The 18,096-nt window shown below is 37.3% G+C and overlaps 1 protein-coding gene across 1 annotated transcript in view; it reads left to right on the top strand.

Annotated features, from left to right (window-relative positions):
- LOC124155179 overlaps positions 1-18,096 on the top strand; it is a 188,168-nt gene that overhangs the window by 92,071 nt on the left and 78,001 nt on the right. The window contains exon 4 of the mRNA XM_046528896.1: positions 12,992-13,097. Within this exon, the coding sequence (XP_046384852.1) occupies positions 12,992-13,097 (106 nt within the window). The remainder of the gene's footprint in view (positions 1-12,991; positions 13,098-18,096) is intronic.

Raw genomic sequence — 18,096 nt, 5'->3', positions numbered from 1 at the left:
AATAAAAAGTATTTATTCATACGTTTAAATAATTGCAGCAGCAACAACAACTGCCGATTACTAATAACTTCGAGTTTTATTAGAGCCACTACCTCTAAAGTGGGTGTTAATGGAACTTCAAGACATAAATTGTTTAAGAATATCCGCTTTTCTTTTTGCCTACAGAGAGGTGATAAAACTGGGTGTCCAAGTTTGTAAATACCCTAGGTATGTGGTCTATCCAGCCTGCCTCCTTTCTCTCAAACCATTCATAATGTCTCGTTTTTCTCCAATCTTCTTCAATATCTCCCCTCTCATGCCAAACCCTGTCCATACATTTCATTCTCTTCATCCTTTGCCAAGTTACACACGGAATTACATCATCTTCAACATCTTTGTTTCCGATTTTTCCGATTACTAGTCAAAAGTTATAAAATATTACACAGTTTCCTAAAAATGATACCACAAATATTTATCTACATCTACACGCTATTACATATTTGGGGTAAAATTGTACCCGACTCTCCATAAAGATGCAAACGTTAAACTGGTAGAAACTTATCCGCTATGATGTGAATACCAGCCGTGATCGATTCAACGTCGACTTCCTCGACCAATCGAGAGAGTCTACTTTGAAAGCATGTCCAATGGACCGTGTCCAAGTTGAGTGATTTTTCTGTGAAGATTATTTTTCCTTCAAAATCTGCCGAAATCTTTCAGAGGGTCAGCAAGAAGAATGGAAGGCAATGCAGAAGACAAAATTGACAGGAACACGTGGAAATATCTTTCCCCAGGAAAATATTACTCATTCTCAACTATACTTACATGGAAACGTTTTTAACTTCACCTAATTAGGAGAATAAAGATACATGCCAAAAAACTCCGGCGCTTGACTTAGCTCTCACTTACAGATAAATTTACCTGTGGAAAAAAATTGTTATTATGAACTCGGGATGTTCTCCATACGTGGTAACTTTCGACACTGTAGATGACCATATCACGAGGCGCAAACTTATGTTTCCGTAAGTAAATATACCTAACCTTTCCATGCTCGAGCAACTTAATATAAAAACCACTTACGGGGTAGATAAACCTATTACTAAGATTGGATACAATTATTATCTCTTTTTTTCATCAATTTTTATTTTTTAAATATTCTTTCTCATGTTCTCCTTCCAAAACTTCGTAATGAATAGCATGCACATAGTTCCGGTCTTTCAGGTGTATTAAAATTAATCCGACGAAGTTTGCAGAAGCAGCAAACTTGAAGTCATATGTATACTTAAGCATAAACATGCGCGAGTGCGAATGCATGAATAGGAAGCCGAATTCCGCAAGAGAATCCTTATTTTGAATTTTTGCATACCACCAATTGAATTTTCATTCAAGGTCTCCATTTTGAGGTATCAGAATATTCATAAGCGTTCTCCAGTGGTGAAACAATTATAGCTTGAGAGAAGGCGTTCGCCACGAGTTAGTTAACCAAATTATTGTATCAATATATATCATACCGAACGCTCTGGATGTCACTACTGTAGCCCATATCCATGAGTAATTGGTACAACTATATTATTGAATAATTGTATTTAAGACTTGAGCATCTAATCATGTAAAGCAAAACTGGAATATTAATAAGGTAATTCACAAACTATTATTTTTTCAAATCATTCCATTCTGACTGATAAAATTTCTACAACTTATCGGACTAACCTTGATAAATTCTGTAAGATTTATTTCTCAACATACACTCTTTGCTTCCGACAGTCTCAACCAAGTAGAGTTATTAGTCCCAATAAAAATATATTATGACCAACCCAATGTGTTTCCGTTCCAATCGGTCTCAAAATGGATCTTGCATATTTAAAGTGATGATTTATGGTGATAATTCTGAGAAGAACGAAAAAGACTATATTTTGACGCATGAAAGATCTAAATAGGTTTGATTAAACCGTGTACGTGACTCAGTAGTATAAGAGTTTAATCAATTTAAAAAATACAATCTTTTATTTTGCGAGGTAATAAAAAGAACGAAATTGAAGATATGATCCCAGACAGGAATAATGCGCTGCATTTTTGGCATACTTGAAAGAAGTAACGAGTTTAAAAGACCGTAAGTCAGCATATTTTTCCTGGGAAAAACTAGCCTTTCTCTAACTATCTGTCTTTTATTACAGAATTGTATCTACTACATAACCTTCTAAAGCTTTGGGCAATAGTGTTTCTAATTTTTTTATTGTATTTTTATAATTTTCAATTTACTTAAATATCGAATTGAATCTTGGAAAATTGTTTAACTACTTTTAAAGTTATCAGCTCTGCCTCGTTTATAGGCATATGTAACAACATCATTTGATACACTGGCACAACACTAAATATGGAGGCTCCTTCAATTGATACTCATAATCACCTTATTAAAAACACTATGGTTTTACTGTACCATAAACTCATGTAAATAGAATAAACCATAAGTAAAATTACGTTCACCATCATTGGGGTTTCGCATTACACAGAGGCTGTGCTGATTGTAAGGAAATTAAACTTCTAGCAAGAGACAAAGTCTCAAAAGTTACAACCAGTCAGAATGCTCAATAAATTTACGGGAAATTTGAAAATTCAGTTGACTTGGGCTAGGATGGCTAATTTTGGATAAGATTTCATTTGCATAGAAAACTAAAATGCCAGGGAAAAAATTATATTCCCCTGACAGCATAATGAATCAAAAATTATAAAACTGACAACAAAACCATAACACAAAACCAAACCAAAAACCAAAAACAAAAAAAAAACAAACAAAAAAAAGACAACTGCACATGTTAATAGGCTTAGATTTTGCTTATAAATCATTGGAAGAGCTTCAAAAACGCAAGAAGTAATATCGAGCCTAGGAAGCAAAATTAGTCACCTTCCCACTCCATAAACGCAGACCAAATGTAAGCGGTCCATTTTGAAATAAAATAAATGTTCAATTTTCGATTTTTGGACACGGAAATATAACTCAAAATACGCTCAATTAGTACCAAGCATCGGGCGTAAAAAGAAAATGTTAGAATTTGCTCGCAGGCCATGGCTTATGATAAAATTCATTTTGTTTACACGAAAAATTTAAATGAATTTGAACACAATATCATATAATTTAAAGTAGCCATAACGTACGTCTGAGGCTTTAGAATAAAGAATACTGGAATTACTCAATATCTTTTAGAATTGATAATAAGATATTTCCTGGCGTGGCTCCTCTACCACTGTGTGTACACGGTACAGTTCAAATGCGTGCGCTTTCATCGGAGCAATCGATAAAATATTTTAGTTTTCAATTTCGGTCTCGGAAATGTTTACGCAAATGACACCCCTTCAGATGGCGTGCAAACAAAGGGTATGCAAAAAGAAAAAAGAGAGGAAGGTGGAGTAAGCCGTATACTCCATGTCCCTCGATCAAATTCAGTAAGTTCCGACTAACTGTTCAAGCAACCCACAGAACGTAAATAAGACCGCCTAATTGAGGGCGAAAGCAAACTAACCGAGGAGTCGTATTTTCTTTCTTTTCCTCTTGGCAAGGGAAACCCTCGATTTACGAGTAAATCAACCGGGCAAAAACGAGACTCCCATCCAAATCGGGTTAATAGCAGAGAGCACTCCGGTGGCAGCGTTATCCACTTCAAGCTCTATTTGCGGAAGAATCCCCGCGATAAAAAAATACATATTCTATTCTGGCACCGCTCGCATCCACCATTTCGAAAATGAAAGTATTTTCCGTGCATTAAAAATGCTCTGTGGGATTACGGAAAACACGCAGAACTTTTCAAATGATAAAATTAGGGCAAAAAACGATTTGTTATACATGATTGTTTTCATTTGGGGAGATACTGAAATGATAGCGGTGATTTTAAAGGTAATCACGATAAAAAATTTACCCAAAAGATCACTGCAGCAATTAACTGAGTATGCGGTTTTCACTCAGAAATAGTGTATTCACCATAGATATCTCCCTTGAAAAATCGCTATTATATAAAAACCAGAACACACTATCCCACTCCCTCGCGTTGCCATCCTTGATGGACCGCGAGGGCCTAACACCTAGTACCAACAGCCTCGGTACAATTGCCATGAGAATGAAAGAACCTGGATAGCGTAGTGGTCTGCGCAGTGGCCCGGAAAGCCAAAGGTCCGTGGTTCGATTCCCGGTCCAGGGGAATTTTTTCTCATGGCAATTCTTGAATATTTTCACCGTTCACGCGGCAGGGTTTGAAATATTACATATTTTCTATGTATCGCGAAACAATCAGAACGTATTGTTCTTCAATTTTCAACTACAATTTCAGGCGGAATTCCATAAATTATTCAAAAAATTAAGATTCAAAAAATTAGATTAAGTTACACTCACACAAATTAAATAGAAAATGGAAAAATAAATATTTAGCGAAGAAAAAGTAAACGGAGAAAATAAAATTAGTCATTTTCTTTGAGATTTTGTAATCATTTCCATGAATATCGTACAAAGCTACTCACAGTATGGAGGTGAATAATTCTTGTAACGTAAACATCACAGGTTCATCTAATATGGATGACGATTAAATACATAAATGGATGCCAAGAGGATTCGTCTGGGCAGGAAAAAATCGGATACCACTCTGAATCCCATTAATGTGAGGAAACCGAGGTGGTAACTGAAGTTGACGTAGCGAATTATGGAATCTGAATAAACCCATCAACAAGGTACCAGATCATCTCGTGAAATATTCATTGAACGAGAGAAAACTCATAACTTTACCATTCAAGTTCAAATGCGAAAAGAGATAGTGACAGGTTGTGATGGTTTGTCCATTTGGCTCATTTTCGTATCTGTCGCGAATCACAACTCTGAATTTGATAAAGAGGCGTTCGTACTCGAGGATTTTTCTATTCCTCAATTAAGATGCAAAATGCCTACGTATTCCAACCTCGAAGAAATACCCTTAGATTTTATCCGCCTAAATACCTTGAATGTATATGTGACTTACTCGATGATTACAACCCATAAATTACTGATAACTTAAATGAAGCCGCGAAAAGTAACACAATGCTACTAGCATGAGAACGAATGGCATCCATTGATGACATCGGTAATTACTCACGTTTTTACTTACATTACCGCGATAAGTCAAGCGTAAATGTAGCAGAGATTATTTCTCAGGAGAGATGAACAGATCCCTCTGAAGCGGGGATTGTCAAACTACCTACGTTATGGATGAAGATGCGCACAGAATAATATGGAAATAGGTATATCAATAATAATTTACCCCTATATGATCCACTACAGGCCATTTTACGTCAAATTATGGGGGTTTGATCCACTTGGTACTGTACTAAATATTTAATTTTATTAAGATACATAGTGCATTAATACATGCATGTAAGCGTCCTACGATATTGAGTCCTGAAAATGGTGGTAACCCTAATAAAATTAAAACAAATAGCTTTCACGGAAAATATTCCAGCAACTTAGCACACTTTGAACAAAGGTTAAGAAAAAGACTTCGCTGTTCCTCAAAATAAAATATATTTGCGACCGGTTTCGATACAGCGTATCATCTTTGTGCATCATGAAGGAGTTCCACCATGTTACGCCAACCACCATCGCACTTTGCACACTTTCTTTTGACGCTTACTAGTGGTGCATTTATCGAGGTGATATTTAAACACTGAAACACAAATACCCTGAAATGGAGAAGAGAAAGAAAAATTCGTTGAAGGTGAGTGAGGCAATATGATCAGACAGATCGGACAAGAGGGAGAAAAAGTTCTATAAAACGTGATATAGCGATAGAAACAAAATTTATCGCATTAACGTAGCCGGTCTGTGAGTAATTTTCTATCCTCCTAAGTACCCAGCTTAAAATTAACTAATATTTTCATTTTCTCGTGAATATTCGAAAAAATCCACTAACCTGGTGCTAATTCATGGCGGGAAAAGAATGAATCCTGGAGGGGGAAGATATCAGCAACAGAGTATCCGCACATATATGGTGTGAAATATAGTGGGCCGAAAAGATACGATTCTCGGTATTTAAATTTCCCCCATTCTGAAAAGTTGTGGATTAATGTTAAAAACTAAAATACGGATATTTTTTAAAGTCGGATATTATTAACCGTTGCGGCTAGAGCACGAAGCTTGAAATTTGGTATGGATTCAAGTGGATTTCGAATACAAACGCCTAAAGAGATGATGTGCCTATATATACGGCAATATTCACAGCAAACAACAATTATAGCTCCTTCTTTTAGAAATGTTTATAAAAAATTTAAATATTAAAAATAAATTTCCGGTTCTACTATGCGCGCGAATTGAAAAAGAAACATTTTGAGTAAATGCAGCCTGCACGCCACCCAACATTTCTAACAACATCCTGCATCACCGCAATGTGGAAAGCCACCAGAGAAAGTTACTAGAGAAAGAGCTTCAGTCTCACGAAAAACTGTAGTACAAAATCATTCAACCTTGACATGGACTCGAACCAAGATCCCTCAAATTCATCCAAAAAAGAGCTCCCCCGTTATTAACTCGTGTGTGAGCATCTCCGGACATTCATTTCAACCCGCGTCCCTCCACCCAATAAATGTGAGCAACGGATATGCACAAACGCGTATTCCTCTCGGGCGGAGAAAGTTCACCGGACGACCGCATCAATAATGCCCGATGAACAAACATGCGAGGCACTAGATTCGATACAGCGCAGCGCTCTCTTTTGTGCTGAAGGCTGGCTGAAGAGGTCGAACGTTGGGTGGGAGATCAAGCGTGGATAGGTCTGGCATAGCCATGAACAGAACTCAAAAACTCACTTGTATCCTAAGAATGAAAAAACAATCATCATTTTACTAGCTATGAAGTAGCTATGAAGCTAGCAAGTACTGAGCAAAAAAGATTTTTATATAGTCCAACCTTAATAAATGAAGATTCAAGTACCGATGATGTAGTAAAATTTGTTCCCCTATCAACAAAACATTCAATGACAATCTTAATAATCAATCAATGTGGGTATAAGTACACAATACGGTATACATGTAGCAACTTCATTTTTTCGATACATTGGCAATCACTCCTGCGATGATCAATGTTAAGTTTCCTTGTCGTGATTGAACGTCTCTGATCAAAGTTCCTAGGAAGCACTCTTAAAGGCATTATTTTCATATTCCACGTAAGCAATTTCAAAGTAAAGCAAAATGAATGCGTGAATGGGTCAATTTACTGCCTTGCAAGTTCGAATACCTCTCAGAATATGCTATTTTCGTCCACAATTTTATATTTTTTAGCGATAGTGATAGCGAAGGATAGTCAAAACTAAAATACTAATCATACTAACGCTAATAGCATGTAGAGATTAATAGGTATCTCGAGTGCAATACGCCAATAACTACAGTATTTATTAAAAACCAAAGAACTACCATCAGCTTCATTATACCTTCATCGTGTAAGCGAAAGGTATTCATTTCATATACGAAACTCCGAAGAAAATAGCAATATAACAAAGCATCTAATAAAACGTGAAAAAATATCTTATAAAACAGGTGATTGCAACTTCTTTTTCGAAGCATCGCTAGGATAATAAGATTTTCCTCATGGAAATATTTGAAAACGTTTTAAATATACCCATTGTGAAATTCGACCAGATTATGCTCATCTTTTCCGATACATTACCGTATCAGGGGATTGCAGGGATGGAGATGGAGAATAAGAATGGGATGAGGGAAAGAATTCAAAGAAGTATGGTAAAGGCCTGCCTTCTATTCATGAGGCAATTTTTCTCCTTCATTGCTCCTTCCCGACGATGTTATTTAGCCAGCCCCACCCACAATCGTTTCCTCACGACCCCAACCCAAGGTTCCCCATCCAGCCTCTCCTGCGATTGCTTAGGCTTCCTTTACTGAACCACTTTAGCCACAGAGCTAACGCTTCCCTAAAAATATCCCTCTTTCCGATCAGAATTCTTCGGAATAGATGATTAAGCTATTTCTAGCAATTATCAAAGACATATTGAACTCATCATCAAATTACTCAAGGAGGCACCCCGCGATTGTACGGTTGGACCAATATTCTTCAAAAATAAAAAGAATATAGTTTCCTTATACGGATTTCTTTTGTTTAAAAAATTCGTAGTGTTTTTGAGAGTGGGAAATGAGCGAGTAATACATTGCCATTTTGATACACACCCATTCAAAGGCACTGTAAGGGATGCATGAAAAAAATGTCTATGTATTCGTATTATATATTCTTACTGTTATATAATTCTATTGTAACACCTATGGAGAAAAATTTTAAAATAATATGACTGTATCTCCAAAAATCAAATAAATTTGCATACATCATCGTTCCAAAAGGATATTTAACCTTTTGTGTTACACACCCCTTTCCCATTAGCTATCCTTAACACAGAAAGACCTTATGAGACATGGAAATTCATTAAACAATGGACGTGAAATGACGTTTTTTTAACCTCTGAATACTATGTATGACGTGCTACGTAAAAAGTAACATCTAAGATCAAAATAACGGTAAAATCATTGTGCTGTGAGTGACAGTGATGTTGTTCCTGAAAAAAAAGGTTGAGAAAATATTGATAAATTTGCTATGAAATTGGGATCAATCAATTCTAGATTCAATTTCACCAAAATTCCCTATATGTCTGTTTCTAAAATCTGGGGGAAAATTGTTTGAAGCGGCGCTGTAGGAATAAAGACAAGTTTTTCATCAATCCGCCGAGTGTTCTTACAGCAACGGTGAAAAAGAAACAAGGCCAGCGAATGTTTTTTTAAAGGAAAGAATCACCTCTCTCCTGCTTTTATATCATCTCCCCTGGATAACGACTTCAAAGAGCCACTCTAGCGAGCAAACAATGAAAAATGAAATTCCGAAGACCTAAATTTTCTGTCTTCTCTTAACGTCCGAGACGAAGTAAGAATTTACGATGGAATGGAGGCGGAAACATTTGACTTTATGAGAGCGCTTTACGCTATCGAAGGATCGGTGAGTACTCTCTTTATGTGTATCGCCTTCTCTCAGGTAACAAGGAGAAAAAGAATTATTTCTGAATTACTCCGTACATCAAAAGTATTTGGTGATTCGGTATTCTAAGAGTGATAAAATGAGAAAGAACAAAATCTCCAATAAGTATAATACTCTCCAGGTGCTCTGTCGATTTTAATTACAGGAGTTATTTCGGAATATAAAAAACTTCTCATCATAGGAGAAAATTGACTTTGAACCCCTATTATTTTGGTTATCTCTCTCGGCAAAGGGCGTTATTACTATCATGTCAATCAGATTTGACATTGTCAACGACTTCGCTAACGATTAATTGAAATCAAAACACTTGCCTTTTACACATTTTGTTACTCCAATCACAAACCAAGGTTTCGCCATTTCACAATGAATAAGAATAAGTGGATTCATTTCAACATGGAGAAAAACGTGCTCTAAATGCGATAAAAATGTGATCAGAAACATTATATAATCTTTTTCGCTTTTATTTAACGCCTACTTCTATCGAACTTCAGTACCTTAGCATGAGATAATATTGCAATGTTAAATCTTTATAACAGATTAAAGCGTCAATAACAGTACAAATATTGCAATTTTTATTTCTGCCGCGGAGCAACATAGAAAAATGAGCATGCTGTTTCAGTAGTAAGGAGCATTATTTTTGATTGTTAATTCAGTGACATTCACTAACTAAATATGGGAGTTTTCTACACACAATTGGCACACTTCCTAAGGTATATTACATGAGAGCATGCAAAGAAAAACAAGGAATCACTATCGAATCTAAAAATTCTAACCGTGAGAAATGCGAGGGGAGCGAATGTAAGAGAGGTACGATAATTTTTTTTGGTTTTTCCCGGAGAACAATTGAAGTAAAGTTTTCTCGGGTTTCACACCGGGTCAGTTCATCCATGTCTCCTTCCAACGTTCCAATCCCTGAAGATGATGGGCGAGTTGCTCGTCGAAACGTTGGAAGGAGAGGTGGAGGACCTGATCCAGTGCGAAACCCGAGAAAACTTTACTTTAAGGGAAGTACGCGTTGAGCAAGCATCAGTGACATCATGGCAAAATTAGAAGTGCCGAAACGCACTTTCCTTAACTTTTTTAGAAGTGAAATATTACTATGTTTTTATTACAAGTTACTATTTACATTTAATGACAAAATTTACTGTTTTCGTTACGAATGCATATTCCGAAATATATTAGAAATTTTGAGGCAAGAAAATTGATAAAAGTGATATTTGACTATCATGGCTATGTTAAGTGAATATAGTACTATTATGTCTTTTGTTAACCAGTGCCGGAACAGCATCATCAAATATCGTTTGACGACTGAAGGACTCCAAGTTCAAAAACCAAGTGGGACCTCAGGATATCCCCTACAAAATTCTCTTTTTAGGCGACTGGGAGACTGCTCAGAGAAAATCACTGACCGTGAATGTATGAGTTTGAAACGTTTTTATCTTCAACCAGGGAGAGCTCTACCTTCCTGATTGTCGCCATCAATTTGCATTTTAGGATGCCGATACTTTATATTCTATTTCAACTTCTATACAATAACGATACTTTCATCACTTGATAACGTGCACGACGTGAGCACTTATACCATTCTACCCAATATGTCCAAGCAATAGTGTTCTACTCAGTAGCGATGCAGATTGTATCTTGGGGATGAAGGTGAAGACCTGTGTAGGGTTTGGTATTGTAATTTTAAATACGGACACCTCAGGATAATTCATGTGTAAAATACATGTGAATTTAAAAATTAGGAATTAAAATTTTACTAAAGGCCTGGTTACACGGTACATGAGAATGTACAAGAAAATGTGAGAATGTCTGAATCTCAGAATGAACGCGAAAATGCACCGTGTAACCACGCAAAATGTAAGAATGTATGAATTTCTGAACGCCTGCTCTAATTTCATTCAGACAATCATACAATTTGAACTCAGAGTCACCTGGTGGCAGACTACGAAAACGACACATTCATTTCATCTGGCTTGTATAGGCGACTTCTTTGTTTACGTACGGCCCCGATAGTTATTTAGATTTGATATGATCTTGCTTGACTTGGATATCTCACTGATTGGATATGGGCAGCGAAAGAATGGAACACAAGAAAAGGGGATGGGTAAAAGGAAGGATCAGATGGAAAGGCGCTGAATGTATAAACCGCGAGAATTGTCCAAGATTGAGATCCAAATGATCGTTAAAAGGTCATAAAAAAAGCATGTGATAGGCAAAGAAATAAGATTCAAGTACTATTTACGCTGTATTTACTCAAGTTCCTGTTTTTGAATCGAGGCCGACTGCAAAACGAGTCGAAATTTTAGGTGTTGCGTTGACATGCAGCGAACGTTATGGGCATCGCAGTAATAAATATTGAATTTACCTTGCCATAAGCCTCATATTTCTCGTGTATTCCTGTAGCGTGCGCCGATTCACAGGAGAAGGATGGAGAGAAATCACGACACACTCGCTTTCAAGTCTAAAATTCAACTGCCTTTATTATGTCCTGTTTATTATATCACACGGCTTAAGGGCACGAGAAATTTTGAAAATGTGCTCACTGCAAGCAAAAACTCAAGCAAAAAAAATATGGTTTTCACACGTTTTTCTATTGAAGGTCCATGCTGCAATATACTTACTGCATTAAGCAAATGATATATGTGTGTAACGTAGATCACAATCTGCAATCAACTTATTTAAATTTAATCTTTCCAAAGCCCCCCAATTAATCGCCTTTATTTATTTCAACAACGCATTGGCAACCCAATATATTCACAATCCGAAGTTTGACGTTAAAGCAGCAATTATATTCGCCACATTTGCGTTTGAGTCCCTACATATTTTTCTATCCACTTCCTCAGTCTGTCATCAGTGGATTCCAGGCCGTGATGTAACGCGCGCACGCTCCGTCACGTGTTTTCAAACAGTCGATGAAGATTATTTTTAAATACTCATATCTCAGCTATAAAACATTATTCATCCGCGAAATTTTCGGCAAGTACATTTGAGGTAAGGATCTTATTATTCTAGTCCTTTAAAAAAGTTTGCATGTTCCCCATCGGTTTATATTTGAAGTTGAAATAATTTGTTGCGCATTTAAAAATGTACGAAAAAATGTCCGAAAAAATGTACCGTGTAACCACCTACTCGTGGATCTTGTCCATGAGAATGTACAAGAAACTGTTCAGAAAACCATTCAGAAAAATGTACAGATTCTTGTACATTCTAATGTACCGTGTAACCAGGCCTTAACAGATATATAGGTAGAACTAAGAATACTCAAAGCGGCGGGAGGTAGATAGTTTTTACGCTTAAATGAATTGTTGATTACTGAAAATTCATTACCAACAATTCGTATATTTTAGCGAAATCAAAAAAACAATGACTTACCCCTGTAATTCAGGGTTTTTTTTTTAACGAAACGAATAATTTGATACTCAGTCTAAAGTCATATCATAGTCGCAGTTGTGTAGTTTCTGCACCAAACGATATATTTAAATTGTAGATTTATTGTATGCTAAAAAGCCAAAATCGAAAAAAATTTTAGGCTATAGGGGCCCTGTAATAAAATATTCAAATGTTTTCCTGATTTCGGGGGAGGGCTAGGCCTTTGACAAGTAACCGTAAGACCCCAAGTTCAAAAACCAAGTGAAACCTCAAGATATCCCCACAAAAATTCTCCTTGTGGAAGACCGCTCAGAGAAAAGCACTGACTATAAATGAATGAGTTTGAAACGCCTTTATCTTAAACGTCTCAAGAGTGTTCATTAAAGGGCCTTTCCTTAAATGAACACCCTTGATTACAGAAGAATTCTTTTTTATTTCAAGTAGAATATAATTTTACTCCCTCTAAACTCACCTTTCCAAACCAGTAGCAAAAATGAGTGAGTGAGGAATTCAAAGTTTCGGTGAATTGCAACTAAATGGGACTCGTTTCGCCTGTCTTTTATTTCATGTGCTGCCCTCTCGGCCGTCGTCCCCGTGGAGCAGCCGCCTCTCCATCCTGCTGCCCTTGGACACCGTCGACCTGGATGAGTGCAATCGAACCGGAGGCCCCCTGGCCGGGAGGCACGGCTGCGACCCCAAAACCACCACGGTGAGTAGAGTGAAGTTTTGTCTAGTATGTTCTTACACTCTGCCAGGCTGCAGGAAAAAGATATGGTACGGTATTCGGAGGATGGGACCGGCAGCTGAGATCATTTGCGCCATGAACGAAGGTTAGAGAAGTAAGAGTGGCAAGAAACCCTTCGTCGGCATTAGCTGGCCCTTAGTGTAATGCACGCATGGGACCACGGCTTAACATTCCATTGGACGGACGGAGTACTGAACTTGAAGTTTCCGCCACGTAGCACTCCAGCAGGGATCGGATCGTTCAGAAAAAATATAAAAGAAAAAGTGACTGACCTGTACTGTATAAGACCTCTGTACTTAAGAAGTGACTGAACTGAATAAGTGTATACTAGTACGCACTAGAGACACCATGCGTCTATTTACCACTTACAGGTATCCCAGGTTTACACTCGAACAGACGGAAAAAAACAGATCATAAGTATATAATATAAATAGCAGATAGTAGTCGGACGGCTGCGGTACAGACGTTGCGGCGCCGAGTAAATACAGAGTACAAACATAATATTAGATATTGAGTAATCATTCGAGCATAAAGTACAAGATAATTCAAATAGAATATCACAACTTTAAAAATTTATAGCTCTGCAGGGAAGAAAAGCAATATCAGTCGACGAATTAAGGAAGCTCAAAAGTTCTAAAACCATTAAGTTTAATTTAATTGCTCATTTGATCGCTTGAGGCTTGTTGACGTCAGCCTACGACAATTCACTTCATCACTGGTCTCCAAGAAGCCCTGACCTTATTCCCTGTGATTTTTTCTTATGGGGCGTGTCAAGGATATGGTGTATCGACCACCTCTACCAGTAAGAATTGATGATCTGGAACAAGAAATAAGAGCAGCTATCCAAACAATTACATCCGATATGCAATTGGGAGTGTGGAACAAGTTCGAGTACCTATCGGGTTGATATCGTTCGAGTGTCTGGAGGGGTCACATTGAACATTTCGGCGGCTAAATTCTAACAACACGTACCTCAAAATTTGGCCGGTCTGAGTTAATACGCCTAATAATATTAACAAAAATTAAAATTCGAGAAAAAAAACTCTTTGCTTGTTAATGCATGTTTTCTCTCTTACAACTCTTTGTTTTTTAATTTCAATTAAAATTAAATACAATTTAAAAAATTAATCTTTTTTTTTTTGCTCTCCTGAAAATTTGCTATTTTTTTGGTTACGTGTTGCTAGAACTTATCCATCGATTTGTGAACTTGTTTTCAAGTAAAAAAAAACTTCTTTTAAATACTCTTTATAATGATGTACAACACAAGTTTCTGTAGTGTTTCTTTCATTAAATACAGACTTTTAAACTTGTGGTATTCTTTTTTAATCACCCTGTATATTACAATACATATTCTAGTACATAATATACGCTTGGCGTAATTTCGTTTGAGCATTTTCTTTTGTATGTAAACGGCTGGTGTCCTGGCACCATCCGCCAAGCGACAACTAAGGAGGCTTGCAGGGAAGCATGTAGCTGTATTCTGGGAGACACATTTCTTACTTCAAGTTGTGACGCTGAAACCGCCGCAGTGTAGACTCGTTTTCGGTGTCCGTGGCGCCTACCTCAAATCTCGTGTTTATTGCTTCCCCCTTCATTTCACAACTGGATAAGAAATGTGTGAAAAATTAATTTGTGTCTAGATTGTGGCGTTGAAAAAATGAAGGAAAAATGAAATTGGGCAGCACTTTTTGGGGCTTTAATTGAACGTTCCACGGCAAAGTGCTCAGACAACGCTACTGCGTGCCTTGCTTCCCAGAAGGAACGGAAATAGAACGCAGATGCTGTGCCTCGTAGTTGCGACTCTAGACATTAGAGGAAATCATACTCTCAAACCTCACTTGCAACTTCTGATTCCCTTCTAACGTTTCTGCTAGCTTTTCATATTTCCTGTACACTCATTTCCTCAACTGAAAAATACTAGTTACATTTGAATCGCATGTAATAAATAAATATCCAGCGGGCATTAAAAATTACTCATTATTGAAATATGAGGATTTTATAAATATTTCTTGTTATTGTCTTAATGGTCGCCAAATTTTTATTCAAAACGATACATATAGTGGAATGGTTACATAAACATGTAATAAACATTACAATAGTTGGAATACAGCAAAGGGCATGTCATGAACGATAATTAGAAATAATGATGATACGTCTTCTGAGGTACCGAAATACATTCCGAGTTTAATGATTTTCCCTTCTGATAAAAATTATTATTCCATCAGGTAAATAAAATATCTGGCAATGATAAAATGCAATATATTGTATTCATAATATTTTGTAATGACAACGGTCAAACCCAGTAAATAAAATTACAAAGATAATTCCCACGACTGAGATTATGTCCTTGATTCGTTGCATTTACCACGCATTTTAAAAGCATATTTTCATCATTGGTATAATAATATATTAATTACATTTCACCTCATTTAAATGAATAAATGATGATTCCTTTTGTGAACGTTAATTATAAAATTTAGTAATAAAAATAATATTAAACTTGGAAACTTTCCACGCCTTTTATTTCCAGGGACAACGCATTCAGATGAATTATTAAATCAATGATTTATCTATCGTAAAACGTGAAACCAATTTTTTTCAAGGTTTCTGATGAAGACGCTAAAACGCAATAAAAAGCGTCACACCATAAAATCTTATTTTCTTTTGTTTATATTGATTATTTTTTATTATTTTTTTTATTTTCGTTTATATTGACCACGAAAAATGTCGATAAATGTTTTACGGGTCAAGACTGCGTTGATTCATTTTAGAGAACGACGGCTTCGGGATCATTCCAGCTACCATCTAGGGGTCCATAAGTCCGTCACTAACGTCGTTAAACCTTAAGCGATTTAAGGACCAAGCGAATTTTCAATTTCAGCAATCAAAGGAAGCGTTAACTAACAGGAGGAATCAATTGCACTCCACAAGTTGGAATGGACTTCAAGCCGTGACGATTTGGGTCTGTTACATAGCATAATTAGCACGAACTTGAACTATCTCGATTTCCAAGTGAAGTTTCATTTTCAATAATCAAAGGAAGCGTAAAGTGATAAGGGAAATCAATCGTATTTCCATTCCGTAAGATTAAGGGGCCGTCAAGTTGTCCCGATTTAGGCCCGTTATAGCATAACTAGCACAAACTGGAACTTTTTGAGGACCAAGCGAAGTTCCATTTTCAATAATAATCAAAGGAAGCGTAAAGTGATAAGAGAAATCAATTGTATTTCCATTCCGCAAGATGAATTGGACGTCAAGCCGTGACGACTTAGGCCTGTTATAGCATACCACGAGCAAACGAACATCGCGAAGGTAAAAAATCCCCAGGCGGATTAAGGCGGCCTTTATGAGACGGGGGTACATTTCACCGGCCGCATTGCAGGTCACGTACGCGGAATTAGCGAGTGGAATATTTTATGATGCCACGGCCCGAGGCACTCCACCACTCCAGCTTCCCATTCCAACGATCTCTCGTTCAATTCCAGATGCGCCCTCCCTTTCAAACACACAAGCAAAGCCCCCTCGGGAGTTGGGAGACGCGGTGGTAGTTTGAAAGCGAGGCTTCACTCCATGCAATTCCGGCGTAAATCCATTTGAAACGCGCGTGCCGTAAGGGAAAGAGAAACACTACCGGAACACGTTACGTTTGCAAAAGAGGGGATTCAAATTCCCTCACTCCTTCGTTTAGCGGACGAAATTGAGGTTCATTGTTCTCGCCGAGGTAATGGCACTTCAGGTCGCGATAAAAACCGCCGACTGCTCGCTCCTCTGGCTCCGAGCCACCACCTCCCGTAATGGTTACGCGAGCTTCAGCGGGAGCAGCGGATTTTAAGTTTTCTGCATACGCATCTCAGTTTCGTTAAAGCGAGTTCAGCTATTGCTTACGGGCTAGCACTTCGAATCCTGGAATATAATGTGGCGAGATAAGAAGAGGTAAAAATTGCTATTACCGGTCGTACCTTGTACTGACACGGGCACAAAGGATAAGAAGAGCTCATAATTGTAATTACCAGCCATACCTTGTTGTAATGACGCAGACACAAAAGACTAGAAGAGCTAAAATTGCTATTACCGGTCATACCTTGTACTGACACGGACGCAAAAGCAAGCAAAACTAATTACACTCTAATGACTCACAAGCGCTTCAAGTATTTTCTGTTGTTGCTGAAACCTCTTGATCAGTAATATCGGTATCAAATGGAAGATTTCACTCAAAAAGAGACGAGCATAATGAAATCTTTTTGTCGCTTGATTTAAATGAAAATAAGAAGAAGAATTATTCTTAATTGCTGTAAGAGGTAGTTATTAACCTATAATTGGTACGAAAGGAGAATTAATTTCTCAGTATTTCTCCATTGGTAAGTTTGAAGTAAACGTATCGTGAGCTGATGCACATGGATCCTACAGCCCTAACGAAAGCAAACGTCACTGCGCAGAAGGCGATTTTTGGACTGGTTAACTAGCAAGGGGGAGCTAGTGTTTACAATCTGCGTAGCTTACACTGAAACTTCTCATATTATTTCAATTAATTCACATTTCGCCGATTATCCGCCCTAGTGAGTAATGGATTGTCCTTTCCATCCTGTGGGTCGGTTACGTGCACCATGACGAGGCAAAATGTCCAATATTGATCAGAATTCCAGTTCTACGTTTAAACGATATATTGGTCATTTCGATGGACATTTACTAACTAATGTCTGCCTTCCATTATTGTAAGCATTCCACGCATTTCACCTCCTGTAATTTGCGAACCTATAGGACGCAAGCGTTCGATAGTGCTGCACCCCTCATGTAGGCAATATGAGAACACAGACAATAATGAGAACTCTTCATCACCAAAATATAGAATCATTACCATCTCTAAATAATTTTTACCTTAATTGGCGGCAGAACTGATTCTGTAACAACAGAAATCATACCACGATGGAACAATTTTCCATGTCACACACGGTTAATTAGTAAT

The sequence above is a fragment of the Ischnura elegans genome, chromosome 3 (genome assembly GCF_921293095.1).
Source record: "Ischnura elegans chromosome 3, ioIscEleg1.1, whole genome shotgun sequence".
Lineage (NCBI taxonomy): Eukaryota > Metazoa > Arthropoda > Insecta > Odonata > Coenagrionidae > Ischnura > Ischnura elegans.
Note: the sequence above shows the minus strand (reverse complement) of the source record. Positions and strands in the feature narration are given on the sequence as shown.